The sequence below is a fragment of the Amblyomma mixtum genome, chromosome 4 (genome assembly GCF_055824585.1).
Source record: "Amblyomma mixtum isolate Tamu chromosome 4, ASM5582458v1, whole genome shotgun sequence".
Taxonomy (NCBI): domain Eukaryota; kingdom Metazoa; phylum Arthropoda; class Arachnida; order Ixodida; family Ixodidae; genus Amblyomma; species Amblyomma mixtum.
Window position 1 is genome coordinate 147,434,982 of NC_143015.1, and position 18,035 is coordinate 147,453,016.

The window sequence follows — 18,035 nt, forward strand, 5'->3', positions numbered from 1 at the left end:
GGGACGGAGAGGTGAAGAGACAACGCTAGACGCGGTTAGAACAAATTGAATGTATTCAAGAATTACATGTTAACGAGTACATGACGCAGAAGCTGGGGTGTCCAAACTTACATGCTGCTGCGTTGGCGCTGTAGTCTACGCCTGAAGAAATGCAGGGACTGCGGAACACCTTGTTCGTTCGTTGAGCCTCAGCTTGGGTACCTCGGGTGCGGGAGGAGCGACTGCTAGCAGCGTCGTCTCGAGCCTTGCTGGCCACCCCACTGGCCAGCTTTCCTCATTTTTTTCCCTTCTTTCCTTCTTTCCAAGCTGGAGAGTCTTGTTCACCCTCCTCTCATCGCCGGCGACGACGGCAATCCCCCCCCCCCCCCCCCTCTTTAAGCCCAATTTCAGTCCACACTCAGTGGCTACAAACATAGCCTCTTTTACATAAGGGAAAGCATGCCATTCCACTGCACTCAAGTGATGATATATGATCGGTGTTCAGCGATAAGAACAATGTCCCCAGTTAACAAAACAAGTTTATTAGACATGAAAAATCTTACTCTTCCATATTCCCAAGGGAACTATTGACAGATTGTTCGTAACCATGGCAGATGTATGCACTGGGTAGAGGGTGCGGTGTAATTTCGCTCTCTCAAGGAGAATGGACACTACCCCAACTTCCATTTGCCCTCGCAGCTCCTCTCGCGTTGTTTTAAACGATCATTTTAGGACAAAAGCGTTTGAAAAGCTCACCTCAAAGATAACACACACACGCAACTTCATTCTGAATGATCTGCATGCATTTTGCACTTTTAATGATGCTGTTATCCGTTTTCAGAAGAATTGCCGTCTTTGCCCCTTAGTAGGAAAATCAGGAATTTTCCTCTCCGAGAACAAAATAACGTTGGATGTTGTCCAGAATCTTCCATCAGTGACCATATGGCCCTGCGCCTCTCAGCAATGGGCACAATTAAACGGCGATGTAAGGGATGTGCTAAATCTATCGCGGCTATTTCTACGTGACAGTAGGGGTGTGAAGTGCAGCACCTCTTCAAGCAATGAGAGCAGCTTTGGCCTGACATTTGGAAAGTTGCGAGTCCAGCCATCGCTTGGTTCAGTTAGGAAATAGAAGCTTTTGAAGCTCTAAATAAAGATCATTTCTCCAGAATATATATAGAGAGCTGCTACAGCAACGAACTTTTTTGCAGCTGTAAGCCCTCATTATAAATGCGACATAGCGGCTCCTGTAGCCTGAAAAGAAAATAAATGAATCTATCCTCTACAGCAAACATTAGCGTCCGCGACACTTTATTATCCCGACCTTTTCCATCAACGAATCACTTTTCAAGCACAGCCTGCTGTCGTCAACGCTTAAGTATTATACAATGTCCTTTCTTCGAAATACTGCATGGCTTGCGTGTCACTCGAATTATAAGTAACGCCATCACTGTTTTATGCGAAAAAAAGTCAGTAAAAGCTCCCCTTTAAAAAATATTTTTAACACCCACTGGAAACTTAGTGCCAGGTATAGCTAGGCATGCGACTAATTTACTGAACCCATTCTTGTCCTTTATGCGTAAAGCTTTTATACTTCTCATACCGGAAAACATCTCAGTTATTCGCAGAGATTTCAATCCTCGGGCGTTAGAAAGTGCGATATATGTAGTATACAGTGAGGAACCGAGCGCCACTCCAGCGAGTGATTAACCATATAGCATGGCTGAAAAACTCGTGATGAATGTTGCAAGTCACGCAGGGGGCAGCGTCTCAAGAAGGCCGCTGAAGGCCGCTTTTTTGGCATCTCAAAATTTCTGTCATGATGCGGCGTTTCTCCATTGCCCTAACATGGGTTAACGTTCCCTCGTCGGATTTATTTATTTATTTACATATACTGCAGCCCCGATGGGGCTATTGCAGGAGTGGGAGGAAGAAAAAAAAAAAAGGCAGAGAGGGACAACATATTCAGAAGTGAACATCACTAAAATACAGAACAGAAATGCAACAGACTAATCACAGTTTTGCAACAACATTGAAAAATAGGTTTGGTTCCAGGGAGCGTATATCACCGGGTAAAGAATCCCATCGTTCGATAACACGAGGAAAAAAAAACTAAATTTGAACATATCAGTGCGCGCGTGAATGGGTGTTACATTCAATGGGTGGTAGCTCCTTGTAGATGAAGATGCTGAAAAATGCAAATACTCAGACAATGAAGCCAAGCGGGATGAATTAACAATACCATGAAAATATTTTAAACACTCATTGTTGCAGCGGGTACAAAGGAGGGAAAGGCCTATGGCAGGAAGAGTGGATGAAGGTGAAAAATTTCTGTCATACCGTCGGCAAATAAACCGTACTGCTTTCCTTTGGACGGATGCCAGCTTACTGATATCGGACTGTTTATGAGTATTCCAGATTATTGACCCATACTCCAAAAGTGGACGAATTAAAGCTTTGTATGTTACCAGTTTAGTTTCTTGGGGGGCAACACTAAGTGTACGTTTTAGATAACCGAGCATCCGCATTGCATTATTGGATATTGTGTTAATATGCTTTGAGCAGGACAAGTTAGAAGAAAAAAGAAGACCTAAATATTTGTACTCGGACACTTGATTCAGAGAGTTATCTTTGAATGAGTAGGTGTAAGAAGATGGTATTGTGCGATTACAGAATGACATGTATACAGATTTACGAAAGTTTATTTGCATTTGCCATGTTTCACACCATGAGCAGAATGACACGAATGACTGATTTAGTTGCGCGTGATCCTCAGGGGTGTTAATTGAACTGTATATCACACAATCGTCTGCATACAACCGAATTTTAGAAATAATATTTTCTGGCAAATCATTAATGTATAATAAGAACAACAGTGGCCCGAGCACGGATCCCACGGACGTCGATTCTTTCGCACATTTTTTTTTTTTGCTAGCTGCCTTTATGGATGTTTAGTAATAAATTAAAGTTTGTGTCAGCCAGAGTGCCCGTCCTTTGCTCCCCTCACTCAGAGCAAGGCCCGTCGTGATCGGAGTGCCCTCGGTAGCGTGAGCGATCACGGGTTGGGGCCAGACGGTTATGAGCTGTGTAGGCCGTGATTAAGCGGGGAAAACGTATTAAGGCAGAAGCCTTTAATGCCTCATCATTGTAAGCAGGAGTTGTCGACAGAAATGTCACGCTTTTCAATTGGTTGAATCAGTCGTGACGTCACAGTGCGCGAATTTCAAACAAGGGTGATTGTACTTTGGCTAGTAACCGTGCAGCCAATGAAAGGGATGGTATAGTGATGCTCCAAGTGGAACTGAGTTTAGGTAATTATTTAATTAGCCAATTTGCCTAATTTTTACTCAGACCAGATAAATAAATAAAACCGAGTAGGAAATTGGTCGAGTTGGGGAATCGAACCAGTCCTCGGAGTGCGAGACGAGCACGCAACCACTCCGCCATGCCAGCACGATGGTTTGGAATGAACAAAAGCGCCTATAATGAATACGGTGTCTTCGTTCCCTCCCATCTTCCTCCCTTCCCTTACGGCGAGGTTTAGGTGTCCACCGAGATATGCGAGACAGATACATTTCCTTTCCTCAAAAACCAGTTTACCGACGAGCAAGGCGAAGAGCCGAACGGGCGATGGCGTTCTGTGGACTTCCTGGCAGCGTTGCAAGACACTGTCGCGTTCCATTCTCAGAGGTGAAGCTTAACATCTTAACCACACATCAGTGACTCAAGCAGCAACACCGCGCTTAAGGCTTTCGCCTCACCGCACTTTAGGTCAACAAACTGCCTCCCTGAATTTTTTATTCCCCTATTGCAAGGCCACATCTGGCAGCCCAACGTGGGGCCTGCTCTTGGAACATTGGACGATTGGACTACTGTCTGTCCGGGTTGAGGAAGGCTCTTTGTCCTGACTTGGCAAGTGCTAGGCCTAGAGTGAATTTGAATCGCTAGGACATGCGGCATGCTTTCTTGAGTGCGAGGTTGATTGCGCTGCAACATGTTTTTCCTTTTCAACATGATAAGCCCATTTTTTCTTCAAGAAGCTTCAATGCCAGAACCAGCCATTTGGTTCGCATCGAGGGAGCGCGAGGCCTAGAGCCCAAGGAGTTTCCAAGCCTGAAGCGAGCGAGTACAGAAGCCGCGTGGGTGGCGGCCGAGTTTTCTGTACATATTTTTCTCAGCTATCTCTGTTTCAATTCTCGTATTAACGGCTCCGAGAGCCGGTTGGCCTGAGGCCACGGGTGCCACCTCGAGCACGCTGGTATTGAAGCTCGGCACCGCGCGCGCCGACACAGTCGGATCGCGCCCTCTGGCGGGGCGTCTGCAAGACGTGTGGCGCTTCGGCTCCGTCATTTTTTGACAGGAGCCACGACTCAAGTCATTGGATCCCATCAATTTCGCCCCCTTTGGATTCGGCAAGTTCATCGGCACCCGTGGACACCAAATTCGTATAGGTGGGCCCCCTTTTACAAATTTTAACGCGGTTTTTCCTTGCCGCCTCCGGCGCCTACGCTAAGCCTAACGGCTGCGCCGGCGTTCGGCTGTGAGGGAGCCGCTTCTTTCGGCAAGATGGAAGAAACACTTCTGCAACGCGGCTATGACCCGGACGCCATGTCTTGGTCGACCGTTCCCGTCACTGTGGAACCCAAATCGGCATCCGCGGACTCGATCCGCAATGCAAATCTTCTACGTCTGCTTGAGCGCCGGTCACGCGAGGCCAAGATAGCGGCGAACGCCACGCAAACCACCGACAAGGCTGCTGCTACCCGCCAAGCTCCCGCCTCGCAAAAGGCGAAGGACGCCGGCCCAAAGGGCCGCAACCCTGTTACCAAGTGGAGGCCCAAGCCTTCACCAAAATTTCACCCAGACGACTTTGTCATCGTCATAAAGCCCCGGAAGTCATTGGCCATCCGGGACGTCTTTCAATACGGCGAGCTCGGTGCCGCGTTCGGCGCTTTCCTCGGGGCGCCTAAGGCGTCCGAGTTGAGCCTCCTTTTATACAAGGACCAAAATTTGATCCTCGCCAGCATCCGGAACTACCACGTCGCAGACCGTCTGCTGGGAGATTTTTCCATCAAATCGACCATAGGAGATGTGCCTCTCGCCGGCCATCTCAAAGAACATGAATAGGACGCCTGTTATGGAGTCATTACGGTGGCCAACCATGAGACGTCCGAATCTCTTCAACCTAGCGTGCAGTGGAGGAGCGGCACTCTACTGGATATCCGTAAGTTCGGCAACTCAAACAAGGCCCGGCTCACCTTTGCCGGCACGGTTAAGCCAAAATACGTCCACTACAACTCTGAAATCGTCTCAGTGCAGCCGTATTTGGGCACTATTCCAGCCTGCAGCTTGTGTGGAACTGTCGGCCATCGGGCAGACGCTTGCCCCAACCCAGCACAAGATAAGTGTGGCCTGTGTGGACAGCAGGCACCCATAAAAGAGGGGGTGCGGGCCCCTCACCAGTGTATGGCCAAGTGTGCAGTTTGTGGTGGTGGCCATGCCACGAACTCGCGGACTGCACTGCAAAATACCGTCCCAACAAGCCAGCCGCCCCTAAGGGCGGGAAATCCAGCGTGACGGGCAGGCAGCCACATCACCCTGGTAGCGTCGGCAGCGACGCTTCAAAACAACAGACGCCTACCAGCGGGAAGGACGTCAAGGGCTGTCAAGTGCCACCACCGCCCCCACACGGCGGCCAGGAGAAGCAAGCCCGCTCCCAAGACAAGAATGGCGCGGCCGGTTCCTGGGCCAACGCTGTCAAAAATGGCAAACAGGTGAGCGGTTCAGGCAGGGTTGCCTCCTCCTCCCACCTCTTCTCCCCTGCCCCTCGCTCGGCGGCTGACGCTGAGCTCCACAACCTTGTAGCTTCTCTCCGGGCCCAAAACGAGATGCTACTTGCCAAAATTGAAGCCTTAGAGGCTAGAACAACTCCCCATCCCCCTAGTAACCCCGACACAGAGGCTATGGAGAGCGAGACGGCGGCGACACCGGCTATGGAACCTTCCCTTGCTGAACTCGAAGCCCGTCTCAATACCAAATTTGACACCTTGTTGGAGACAGCGATGGAACGCCTTATAGCTCGAGTCATGGAGGCTATCCCCTCTATGATCGCTCAACACGTCGCGTGTAACCCCCGCCTTTCTCGCAGAGCCGGTCCCCTTAAGGACGTATCTGGTCGGCCCTCTAGATTATCCCGGCGAGTCAATGACCTCGACGATGAAGAAGACAGCTGCCCCCTTCCAGGTGCTGAGCTTCAGCCCCTGGTATCTGGCTCGGGGGCAGCCTCACTACAACCTATCACGTCAAAATCTGAGCATGGCGGGACACCCTCGGTGTAGGCGCTCCCCCCTTTCCAAATCGGCTTCCCCCATTACGATTACTCAATGGAACTGTCGGGGGCTCCGGTCCCGTTCCAAGCGCGCCGACCTCCGGCTTTTCCTATCAACCTTTGAGCATTTGCCAGCGGTGGTTGCCCTCCAAGAGCCAGGGAAAGGCGCCACACTAACAAATTATACGACGTTCCAGCAGGACCCCTCGTCTTGTCTCTGCGTTCATAGAAATTATACAGCCAACCAGGTCGACTTAGACATACAACTTGAATACTCCTATGTAATGGTGACCCTCCTCCCACTCCGCAAGCAGGACCCACCGTTACACATACTCAATATATACTGCAATCCGAAATTGCCGAATGTATCATTCGCGGACCTCTTTAGCCGCGCGCTGAGAGTTGCGGGTCGGGACCCCCTCCTGATTGTGGGCGATTTCAACGCTCCCTCTCGGATGTGGGGTTACTGCCGTGAAGGGAAGCGGGGACGCAAGTTGGCGGAGCTTGCGTCAACGCTGACCCCATCCATCCAACTCGTATAGGCAACTCCGTGACAAGGGATACGTGTCCGGACTTGACCTTCACCCACAACATTCAGTATGCAGACTGGGTCAACACCGAGGAAACCCTCGGCAGCGACCACTGCCTCCTGAACATTACGATTAGGACCTATCCTTTCGCGCGACCAACAACACAAGCCCGACTCCCAGATTGGACCAAGTTCAGGCAAAATTATAACACTGCCACACCAATACATGAACAAGGCTACCAGTCTTGGTCAGAACAATTGGTCTCTAGCGTTCGCTCCTCCGAAACTCAAATTCAGCTCTCAGAGGCGGTTTTTGATGTGGACAACCACCTGCTCCACCTCTGGGAGGCCCGGCATTGCCTCGTCTGTCGGTGGCGTCGGCAGAAGCACAACCGGAAACTTAAAGCTCGCATCGCCGAGCTCACTCAACGAGCGGCTGAGTATGCGGCCCAACTCGCCGACCCCAACTGGGTGGCACGATGCAACACGGCCGCGCGGCAAATGTCCAGCCGGAACACGTGGCGACTTTTTCGCGCCCTAATTGACCCCACGCAAACACGCACGGAAACTCAAAAACACCTCCAAAGAGCCATACACAGCTTTCAGGGCAACACAACTCAGTTGGCGCACAAGCTCCGGGACCAGTACTTGTGCACCACACAGGACCCCCGCGGGCCGGCGTACTCTTATGCAGGTTCTGAGAACGTTGAGCTGGATCAACCATTCCAGCTCCATGACCTGAGGGCGGCCCTGGCAAAAATGAAACGTGGCACCGCTCAGGGTCGGGACAAAATTACAGTCAAATTGTTAGCCAACCTCCCCGACCCGACATACTTGTCTTTACTGAATTACATTAACTCAATCTGGCTTGGGGAAGTACCACTCCCCATCGACTGGAAGACCGCCCTGGTCACCTTCATTCCTAAACCTGGAAAGGCCATCAACACGGACAACCTCCGCCCCATCTCTCTGACTTCTTGTGTGGGCAAACTCATGGAGACGATGGTAGGCGACAGGCTGTCCGAGTTCATGGAATCCAAACATCTTTTCGCAGACACCATGTTCGGGTTTCGCCCACAGAGATCTGCACAGGATGTCCTGCTACAACTCAATCGGGCTGTCCTCGACCCCGTCGAATGCGCTCACAATGACAAGGTCGTACTCGCCTTGGGTTTGAAGGGAGCATTCGACAACGTTACCCACGAGATCATTCTCACCCACCTCTCTCAAACTAACTGCGGCAGAAACGCCTTTCAATACATTCGGCAATTTTTGACAGACAGACATTCTTACATTCGAATCCAGGATAAGGAACATGGCCCTTTTCATTTAGGAACCAGGGGTACACCACAGGGCGCGGTGCTCTCTCCCCTTTTATTCAATCTGGCTATGATGCACCTACCGGCCCAGCTGGGCGCTGTCACCGGTGTACAGCATGCGCTGTACGCCGATGACATCACCCTGTGGGCCACACAGGGTTGCCTTGGAGACATTGAAGCCAACCTGCAGGAGGCGGCGACCGTAGTGGACCGTTATGCTCGCCGCTGCGGCCTCCAATGCTCCACCCAAAAGTCTGAATTTGTGCACATACGCCCCTCACCAAAGTGCACAGTGTTAGGAACGGAGGGGTCCTGGAGATGACTAACTCGTTTAGCCCCACAGGTACCGGCTCCGAATGACGTTGACGAACTGCGCTATCGAGGAAACTGTACAGAAGGGTTTATTCTACATCTTTACAGATGAGAATCGAATGCAATGCAATGCTCCGATCACACAACATCCCGTTAAATACGGTTCACGTTCCCCAGATCCCTGACTGGGGAACTTGGTTCGATTAACGTTGTCCAATCGGATGGGCCATTGATGACGCTGGCGGTACCACCCACGGCACGGGGCGGTGCCGAAGCTCTCTCGCTCTCTCACAGCTCGGCGGATGAGAAGGGGAAGACAGTCATCAAACACAGATGCGTCACCTTGACCACTGCCGCAAGTTTTCTGTGCGTTGCCTCCGTGGGAAAGCAGAATCCCGCAGTCTTCTCGCAGGTGGTTGAACCTTCTCGAACTCCCCCGCCGGATGGCCGAAGCACGAGACCCCTTCGACACAGCGTCTTTCAATTAGCAGCCTCGCTCAGCGTGACCTTGCGTAGCATCATCCAGTCCGGTGACCCGAAGGCCGACTCGGCCAACGTATACCGCTGCTTCCGCCGTGCTTCTTGTGCATCTCTGCTTACAGCGTTGCTGCTGCTGTCACAAGTTCTCGCCGCATCTCTGCCTAACGACGACACTCGTCTGACAGTAATTTCTCCCAGGCCCGTGGGAGACAGCGTCCTTCGATCGGTTCGGAGGTTCGGTGATTTGGAGAGCAACAACCCCCGTCCGTCGTCGTCTATGCTTCTGCCGCCGGCGCCAGGTCTCGTTGTCCACTCTTAACAGCTCGTCCGCGGCCCGAAAAATCTCGAATGGCCAGCGTTCACGACCGCTGGGCAGGAAGAGATGAGGCCGGAGTCGGGTGGAAGGGCTGGTTTCCAGAAATGGCATCCAAGCACGAACATTCAACAAAGAATGGCATCAGTGGACTGTTCCACGAGACAGGGCACTGACCCACAAGCAAGCGCTCGGAATTTGCCAAAGACCCACCAGGCTTCCCACAATGACAATAAATGTTTACTAAAACATTACTGAATTTTGGCGTAATTTTGGTGCCAAGAAAGCGCAAAATATCCCCTTTGAAATCGCCCAAGACGGACCGCTTGGGCCAAGGTTAAAGAAAAAAAAAAACACACACACAGTAGGTTGTCCTAATTTCTCCCGCTTAAAATAGTCGGCTTAAGCCATCAGCATTTCCGTGCAGTTTTCCCTTCTTGTAACGCACCGAGAAATTGTACTGTTGGAGAGCTAGACTCCATCTGAGCAATCGACCATTTTTGGGAGACATTTGTCGCAGCCAGGTTAGAGGGCAATGATCAGTCTCAAAGATGAACTTTGCGCCGTACAGGTAACACGACAACTTCTGTGCCGCCCAAACCAAACACGCGCACTCTTTTTCTGAAGCGCTGTACGCTTCTTCTCTACAGGTCAGCTTGCGGCTGACGTACAGAATCGGGTGTTCTTCGTGGTCGTCGCCCACTTGGCTTAAAACAGCACCCAGTCCTCTATCACTGGCGTCACACTGGACTATAAACTCCCTACCATAGTCAGGGGTCCGAAGCAAAGATCGGGACACGAGCGCTTCCTTCAGGCTCCGGAAGGAGTTTTCTTTTAGGTCATCCCAGTGTACGTCACTGGGTGCTCCCTTTCGTAAGGCGTCAGTTAAGGGACTTGCCCGCTGTGAGTAGCTCGGTATGTACCGCTGGTAGTATCCAACCAATCCCAAAAAGGAGCGAATGTCTGTCTTCGTCCGTGGCTGCGGAAATGCCGCTATCGGGGCAATTTTTAACTCGGATGGGCTCCTAGTTCCCTGGCCTACAACGTGGCCCAAGTAGGACACATGAGCGCAACCAAACCTACACTTTTCCCTTTTCAACGTCAGTCCGGCCTGTCGCAAACTAGAAAGCACGCTCGATAGGTGCTCTAGATGCTCTTCCCAGGTGTCCGAAAAAATAGCGACATCGTCTAAATAGGGGAGCGCAAAGCCCTGCATATCCTTTAGTACGATGTCCATGAGTTTCGAGAAGCTGAAGGGGGCATTCTTCAACCCAAAACTAAGCATTAAGGGTCGAAAGGTGCCTGCTGGCGATATGAAAGCAGCATACCGGCTCGCGCTTTCCGAGAGGGGAACCTGCCAATATCCGCGCACGAGATCGAGGGTGGAAATGAATTTTGCGCCGCTCACCCTTTCTATCCTTTCCTCTATGTTGGGAATCGGGTAAAGCTGATCCTTGGTAATCGCATTCAGCTTTCTGTAATCCACGCATGGGCGAGGATCCTTGCCTGGGGTTTCAACCAGGATCAGCGGTGAGGTATAGTCACTTTCCGCGGGCTCTATAACCCCTAACATTAACATGCGCTGAATTTCAGCTTCCATTACCTCTTTTTGCCGTGGTGATACCCTGTAGGGCTTCGACCGAATCGGCTCATCAGACGTGAGCTCTATTTCATGTGTCAGGAGATGTGTCTTTCCTGGGCGGCTGCTAAATAGATCGGCGAATTTGCTCAACAACTGCTTTAGCGCGTCGATCTGGGCCGAGCTTAGAAATTCTGCACCTACGGAAAGAGCCAAGATGTTCTCCATGAGGCCACTAGCGTCAGCGCTTTCCTTCCAATCTGGACTCTCGCCGTCCGGCTCTTCCGGTTCATTTAGCGTCAGATTGACGATCCCGCTACGTTCCACGAACGGCTTCATCAGATTGCAGTGATAGATTTTCACCTGCTTTCCTCTGCCTGGAACCTTTAGCGCATAATTAGTGTCTGAAAGTTTCTGCAAAACTTCCACTGGACCATCCCAGTGAACTTCTAGCTTGTTCTTTCTCGATGGCCGGAGTATCATCACGCGATCGCCCGCGGTGAAAGCTCGAAGGCGGGTGTTTTTGTCATAATAGACCTTGGCGGCCTCCTGGGCAGTTTTCATATTTTGGTTTACTAACTCCCTTTTATCGTTAAGGCGGTCCAGTAGCTGAAGCACGTACTCAACCACTGTCTGGTTCTCTCCTGTCCCTTCCCACATTTCTCTCAGCATTCGGAGGGGAGAGCGGAGGGTTCTTCCGTATACAAGTTCTGCTGGGGTGAACCCCGTGGCTTCGTGGGGCACTGTTCGTAAAGCGAACAGTGTGGCCGGCAGACAGTCCTCCCAGTCGGCTTTGTGCTCGTAACAAAGAGCACGTAACACCCGCTTCAGCACCGAATGCCACTTTTCTACACTGTTAGACTGCTGATGATACACCGAGCTGTGTAGCATTTTTACTCCGCACCTTTCTAGGAACGTGGTCGTCAAAGCGCTTGTAAAGACTGTCGCTTGATCGGCCTGGATTTCGGCCGGAAATCCTATGCGCGCGAACACCGACAAAAGAGCGTCAACTATTTCTGCGGAGCTCAAATCCTTCAATGGAACTGCTTCGGGAAATTTTGTGGCGGGACAAAGCATAGTGAGCAGGTACTTATAGCCTGACTTTGTTTTAGGCAACGGGCCTACTGTGTCTATTACAAGCCGGCGGAAAGGTTCCGAGATCAATGGTACAATTTTTAGTGGAGCCTTCCATGTCTCTCCCGGCTTGCCCACGCGCTGGCAGGCATCGCACGATTTCACGTAGCGTTCTGCATCTTTGAAACATCCTGGCCAGTAATATTCCATTAACAGCCGCTCCTTTGTTTTATTGATTCCGAGATGTCCTGACCAGCCATTACCGTGGCAGAGACTCAGAATATCCGCTCGGTACCTTTCAGGCACGACCAACTGATCAAGTGTTTTGCCTTTTCTGTCCTGATAGTGTCGGTACAGTAAGCCTCCTTTCTCATGCATCGTTATGTTGCGTCTCGCGATTCCCTCTTCGGCTGTAAGGCTTAATCTTTCCAATGTAGGGTCCTGTTTTTGTTCTTTTATTAGGGACTCCCTGTTCACCTGCAGAAGGCGATCAAAGTTACGCGAAGCTGGAGATAAAACGGACCCTTCAGCCCTCTCTGCCTCATTTACCGACTCAGTGATCGAAGTGTCTGGTCGCTCATCTGCTCGGTCATCCGTCTGCCTTTTATGCCCTGGTGGCTCTTCACCCTCCTGATTGGCTTCCAACGATAAGTTGGCTGGTGCATCTCTAGCTACCTGAAGTTCGGGAATCTGGCTCAATTGAGAAGCGAGCTGGAGAGTTTTAGACCTTGTCAAAGCTTGTATCACCCCACTTCCGAGTTTCTGGCCTCTCTCGCGTAGCAATTGGTCGGATCGATTCGAGAAAAGGTATGGGAATTGAAGTGGCACGACCTTCGAAACTGCGGCCTCAGTTAACAGCTCTCCAAACGGCCCGCAAATCTTTACTCTAGCCATCGGCAGGCATACACTGTGTTCTTCTACCGCCTGTTTTATCCACGACACTTCCCCCGTGAAATCGTCCGCTGTAACATAGGACGGATGGACAACGTCCATCGTCGCGGCGCTATCACGAAGCACTTTGCAAGGTTTCCCGTTAACCTGCATTTCGTGCAAGTACGGCCTAAGGAGCTCTAAATTCTCGTCGCTATCATCGATGCACGAGAACACAACACGCTGCTTTGGACATTTGGCTGCAAAGTGCCCGACACGATTGCAGTTGTAGCAACGCTGTGGCCTACTAGCCTCGAACTCTCTTTTCCCGGCTTTGTCTGCTCCCTCTCTCTTTGACTGTTCTTCTTGCTTTTCTGGCGCTTTCTTTGACGACTCCGACTGTCCAGAACTTCTAGCAAGCTGCTTCTTTCGGCTAGGTCCTTGATCTCGCATTGTGTTTCGAGCGTGTGACGCACCCCCTTCAGTGCTCAACCTTCTGCGCGAAACGTACTCCTCTGCCAGCTCAGCGGCTCTTTCAACTGTGTCGACCTTTTCCCTGTCTTGAACCCACAGTTTCACTGCTTGTGGAATGCTTCGGTAAAATTGCTCAAGGCAAAAACACTCGATGATTTTGTCTCGGCTTTCGTAAACCTCAGCTCCTTTTAGCCATTCTAGCAGGTTAGTCTTAAGGCCATACGCGAAATCCGGATAGCCCTCGCTATCGTTTTTGATTGTGCTCCTGAAGCGCTGTCGGAAAGCTTCGGCTGAAAGCCGGTATCTTTTCAGCAGGCTGGCTTTTACCTTGTCATAATCTGCTGCGTCTTTCGTGCTAAGTCTCGCTATGACTTCAGCTACTTCACATGGCAAGAGGGTCAGAAGCCGTTGTGGCCATGTACTGCGAGCAAAGTTCTCTCTTTCACAAGTTCTCTCAAAATTGCCCAGGTACAGTCCTATGTCCCGACCAATTTCATACGAATGCATGTACCTGTTCATTCGATACGATTCTGCATCGCTTGCTCTTTCAGGAGTTCCGGCTCTCGCACCAACGCCCTCTTTTTGTTTTTCGTTTTCAAGCTGTATACGCTTTAGATCCCTTTCAGCGTTTTCAGCTTCCCATTTTTTTCTTTCTTTCTCTTTTTCCCACTCCCGATCAGCTTCCTCTTTACGCGCTTTTTCCTCTGTGCGCGCTTTTTCCTCCTGTTCGGCTTTCTCTTTAGCCTCTTGGTCGTGTTTTTCTTTGCGGGCTTTTTCCCCCTGTACCAAATTCCACGTAACTTCTAGGTGATCGTTATCCTTGACATGTTTAAGAATGATTTCGCCCAGTTCAATTTTGGTTACTTTGTTCTGAACTTCCACTGACAGTTCCTCGCATATCAACAGCAAGTCCGACTTCAACAATCTCATTAGGTCCATTGTGACGCTTTCTCCGCTTTGGCTCTGCTAACTCAAAAAAAAATGCCTTGAGAATAACCCTTCTCAAATGACAAACCCTTGATTCCCAGTCAAGATTTTTCTCTGAATCTACAGCCTGGCGAATCCCATAGCAAAAACCAAAACGCTCACCCGTGGAGAAAGCACGATGTCGCACGGTCCATCCCAGCTGCTGCCAACCAGTGTTAGGAACGGAGGGGTCCTGGAGATGACTAACTCGTTTAGCCCCACAGGTACCGGCTCCGAATGACGTTGACGAACTGCGCTATCGAGGAAACTGTACAGAAGGGTTTATTCTACATATTTACAGATGAGAATCGAATGCAATGCAATGCTCCGATCACACAACATCCCGTTAAATACGGTTCACGTTCCCCAGATCCCTGACTGGGGAACTTGGTTCGATTAACGTTGTCCAATCGGATGGGCCATTGATGACGCTGGCGGTACCACCCACGGCACGGGGCGGTGCCGAAGCTCTCTCGCTCTCTCACAGCTCGGCGGATGAGAAGGGGAAGACAGTCATCAAACACAGATGCGTCACCTTGACCACTGCCGCAAGTTTTCTGTGCGTTGCCTCCGTGGGAAAGCAGAATCCCGCAGTCTTCTCGCAGGTGGTTGAACCTTCTCGAACTCCCCCGCCGGATGGCCGAAGCACGAGACCCCTTCGACACAGCGTCTTTCAATTAGCAGCCTCGCTCAGCGTGACCTTGCGTAGCATCATCCAGTCCGGTGACCCGAAGGCCGACTCGGCCAACGTATACCGCTGCTTCCGCCGTGCTTCTTGTGCATCTCTGCTTACAGCGTTGCTGCTGCTGTCACAAGTTCTCGCCGCATCTCTGCCTAACGACGACACTCGTCTGACAGTAATTTCTCCCAGGCCCGTGGGAGACAGCGTCCTTCGATCGGTTCGGAGGTTCGGTGATTTGGAGAGCAACAACCCCCGTCCGTCGTCGTCTATGCTTCTGCCGCCGGCGCCAGGTCTAGTTGTCCACTCTTAACAACAGCCAAAATTTCATTGTCTCTTGAGACAGGTCCAATCCCTGAAAAAATCGAAGTCCGGGTACTGGGGCTCTTTATACATCAAGACAGACGGTCAGAAACAACATTGGCCAAACTCCGTCAGGTGGGGGACCAGGTGGGCCGCTTAGTCCGCCGGGTTTCTAACAAGCGCGGGGGGTTACGATGTAAGGACGCCTTGCGGCTGGTGCATGCATTTGTAACCAGTCGAATTCTCCATACCTCCACCTCCATTCGACTCCATACCTCCACCTGCGGAAGCAAGACGAGGATTCACTCGAAGTCATCCTCCGCAAAATTATTAAGCGGGCTCTGGACCTCCCCGTGACCACCTCCAACAAGCGCCTCCTGGGGCTGGGCATGGTGAACACATTTCGGGAGCTCCGGGAAGCTCACTTGACCAACCAATACACACGTCTCTCGAAGACATCGTCGGGTCGCCGCCTTCTTGCCCGACTACACATCCAACACACCACTTTCATGGAAGAGCGCGTACGTATTCCATCCCAGTGGAGATGCGCCCTCCACGTGCGCCCTCTTCCCGCGAACATGAACCGTGAGGACCATAATGGCCGGCGCCTGGCGCGGGCGGAAGCCCTGGCCCGCCACTATGGATCAAAACCCGGCGTATTCTACGTGAACAAAACTTGGGTAGGGCCTAGTTGGTACATGATGTTGTGAAGGTAAAGGATGCGCAATCAAAGGACGAACCACGAAGAAAGACACAGGGACAAACACAAGCGCACTAACAACTGTTTATTTCTTCCTTGAAACGCTTACTTATACACCTGGCCACGCATGCTCAAAAGCAATCTCTAACCACAATAGTCATGCCAACGGCTGTTAACGCAGACGCGAACGCAAAAAGTTGATTTCGGCAACGTACAGAGCCACGGACGTGTCACTGATACAATCTACCGCGTTTTCCTTTATGTGGAAAGCTTCCAAAGCCAGCCGCGCTTGTTCATTTTTACTTTTTCCCAGTACGTGGATTCTACGTGGATGCCTCCGGCCCCCACCATGGGGGATGGTTCACGGCCGCAGTCGTCCACGAATCCAAAACAGTGAACGGCCTTACTTTCCGAGCCCGTGACATAACACACGCGGAGGAGGTCGCCATTGCTTTGGCTGCATCTCATTCCAATTCAAAAACAATTATTTCCGACTCGCGAGGGGCATGTCGGAACGTCGACCAGGGCTGGGTACCGTATCTAGCCTACCGCATTCTCCAAAACAGCGTCTATACCGGGGACCCCGCTCACCGGCGTATCGTTTAGGCTCCTGCTCACATGGGCCTTGAGGGAAATGAGGCAGCTGACGCCGCCGCCCGCGCGCTCTCTCACCGGACATTCCCCTCCGACCCCGACGATCAGGAACTCGAATTCACTCCAGCTTACTCGTTTAAAGACGTTTCTTTACTTTATCAATCTGGCCATAGTCTTTATCCCCGCCCGTGTAAAGGTCTCTCAAAGGCGGAGGAGCGGCTTCTGCTTCGCCTATATACAAATACTTTGCTGTGCCCGGCAGCTCTAAAACACTTTGACCCTTCTTTCTCTGGCAGCTGTCCGCACTGTGCGGAGAAGTCTTCGGACATCTACCACATGGTGTGGGCCTGCCCCTCCAACCCTGCTATCCCCCCTCACCCCATCCCAACCCGGGAGGACTGGGAGGCGACCCTGCTCGGCTGCTCTTACCTGCAGGCACAACGGGCCCTGGTCGCGCGAGCCCGGGCAGCGGCCGACGCCACTGGGGTCCCGAACTAGGGACCTCCACCTAGTACTTGTGAGGGCTGGCCCCCTTTGGGTCAGCTCATACCTCATCTCCCGAAGTTTACCTGTAAATAAATGTTTTCCATCACCACCGACACAGTCCGATATGATGGGGGCCGGCCACTCGGAAGATGCTTCGTGCAGTGAGCGGGGTAGGACCACCCTGCAGAGCTGATTTCCCCTCGCGGCTGTGCCCATGTAACCCTTCTCGGGTCTTTGCTTTGTGGACTGTAGTCGTAGTGAGGGTCAGGCCTTAGGCTTTTCGGAACTGTCTGCACCACGTCGAAAGAGCGACGACCACTGGACCGTGGGGTTGACAGCGGGCGCAAATTGCTGTCCACCCGTTTTGCAACCTCGCACGAACGCAGCAGTCTTTTTCAATTCAAGAAAGGGCTTTGTTTACTCGAACTTCCAGTTTGCTCAGCCTCCCGACACGTTTTGCCAGCGAGTTAAACATTGCCCCACGAAGACCTCGCGGACGCTGTTTCCTCTCCTGTGGCCTAATTTAAAGGCATGCGAGGAGCATTTGGGAAATTGTGCAGATCCAACGGAGCCACCCGGCATTACTGTCCAGTGCACATCGTCTTGCTGCCGCCTGCTGCAATGGAGCTGCCTCAATTCTCCTCGGCGCATCCATTCTGGGCAGCTGTGGCGAGACCAACCTGCAGTCACCTCTAGCTGCTGCTAGCCTGGCGACTACTGCAGAATCCTGACTTGCAGTCTTCAACTGCCCTTCTCTTCGCGGGCCTGCGGCCACGTAGTCCACTAGCCATGCAAGTCGTCCCAGCGGAGACCAACACACCACCTTCGGAACACCGTAGATGTCTGTGTAGGCGACGTCGGCGTTTGGACATCAATAGCTTTTAAAAACCATTTCTGAACCAGAGTAAGATAACGTATACAATGGTTTTGGTAATGTGACTAAAGCTTAAGCGTGCCACGTACAGCTAGACAACGAATAAAAACCATATGCTAGACAGGCCTAGCGAAGTACTTACTTGATTTCAGTGGTGCACGGGTAGCTATGCAAGA

General features: G+C 51.6%; 1 protein-coding gene and 1 long non-coding RNA gene across 3 annotated transcripts; one reads left to right on the forward strand and one right to left on the reverse strand.

Annotated features, from left to right (window-relative positions):
* Positions 1-5,502: 5,502 nt before the first annotated feature.
* LOC149348679 (uncharacterized) lies at positions 5,503-16,871 on the forward strand. 2 transcript variants are annotated; one of them, XR_016292799.1, is made up of 2 exons: positions 5,503-5,753; positions 16,796-16,871. It is a non-coding gene; the product is annotated as an uncharacterized LOC149348679 (long non-coding RNA). The 2 variants fall into 2 exon arrangements; XR_016292798.1 differs by lacking the exon at positions 16,796-16,871 and adding an exon at positions 6,128-7,140.
* Positions 11,025-17,201, reverse strand: LOC149348680 (uncharacterized). The gene is made up of 3 exons (XM_089541824.1): positions 17,069-17,201; positions 11,965-13,961; positions 11,025-11,039 (listed from the first exon to the last, which is right to left on the reverse strand). The coding sequence occupies exons 1-3, from the start codon at positions 17,199-17,201 to the stop codon at positions 11,025-11,027; spliced, it is 2,145 nt and encodes a 714-aa protein (XP_089397950.1).
* Between the last annotated feature and the right edge of the window lie 834 nt (positions 17,202-18,035).

What these genes read in the sequence shown, in the direction of transcription:
- LOC149348680 (XM_089541824.1), bottom strand. Translation starts at nt 17,201, where the DNA reads ATGGGCACAGCCGCGAGGGGAAATCAGCTCTGCAGGGTGGTCCTACCC. An exon ending in TGGAAAACATTTATTTACAG is followed by an intron (nt 13,962 to 17,068) that starts GTAAACTTCGGG and finishes AAGCGCGCACAG; the next exon opens with AGGAAAAAGCGCGTAAAGAG.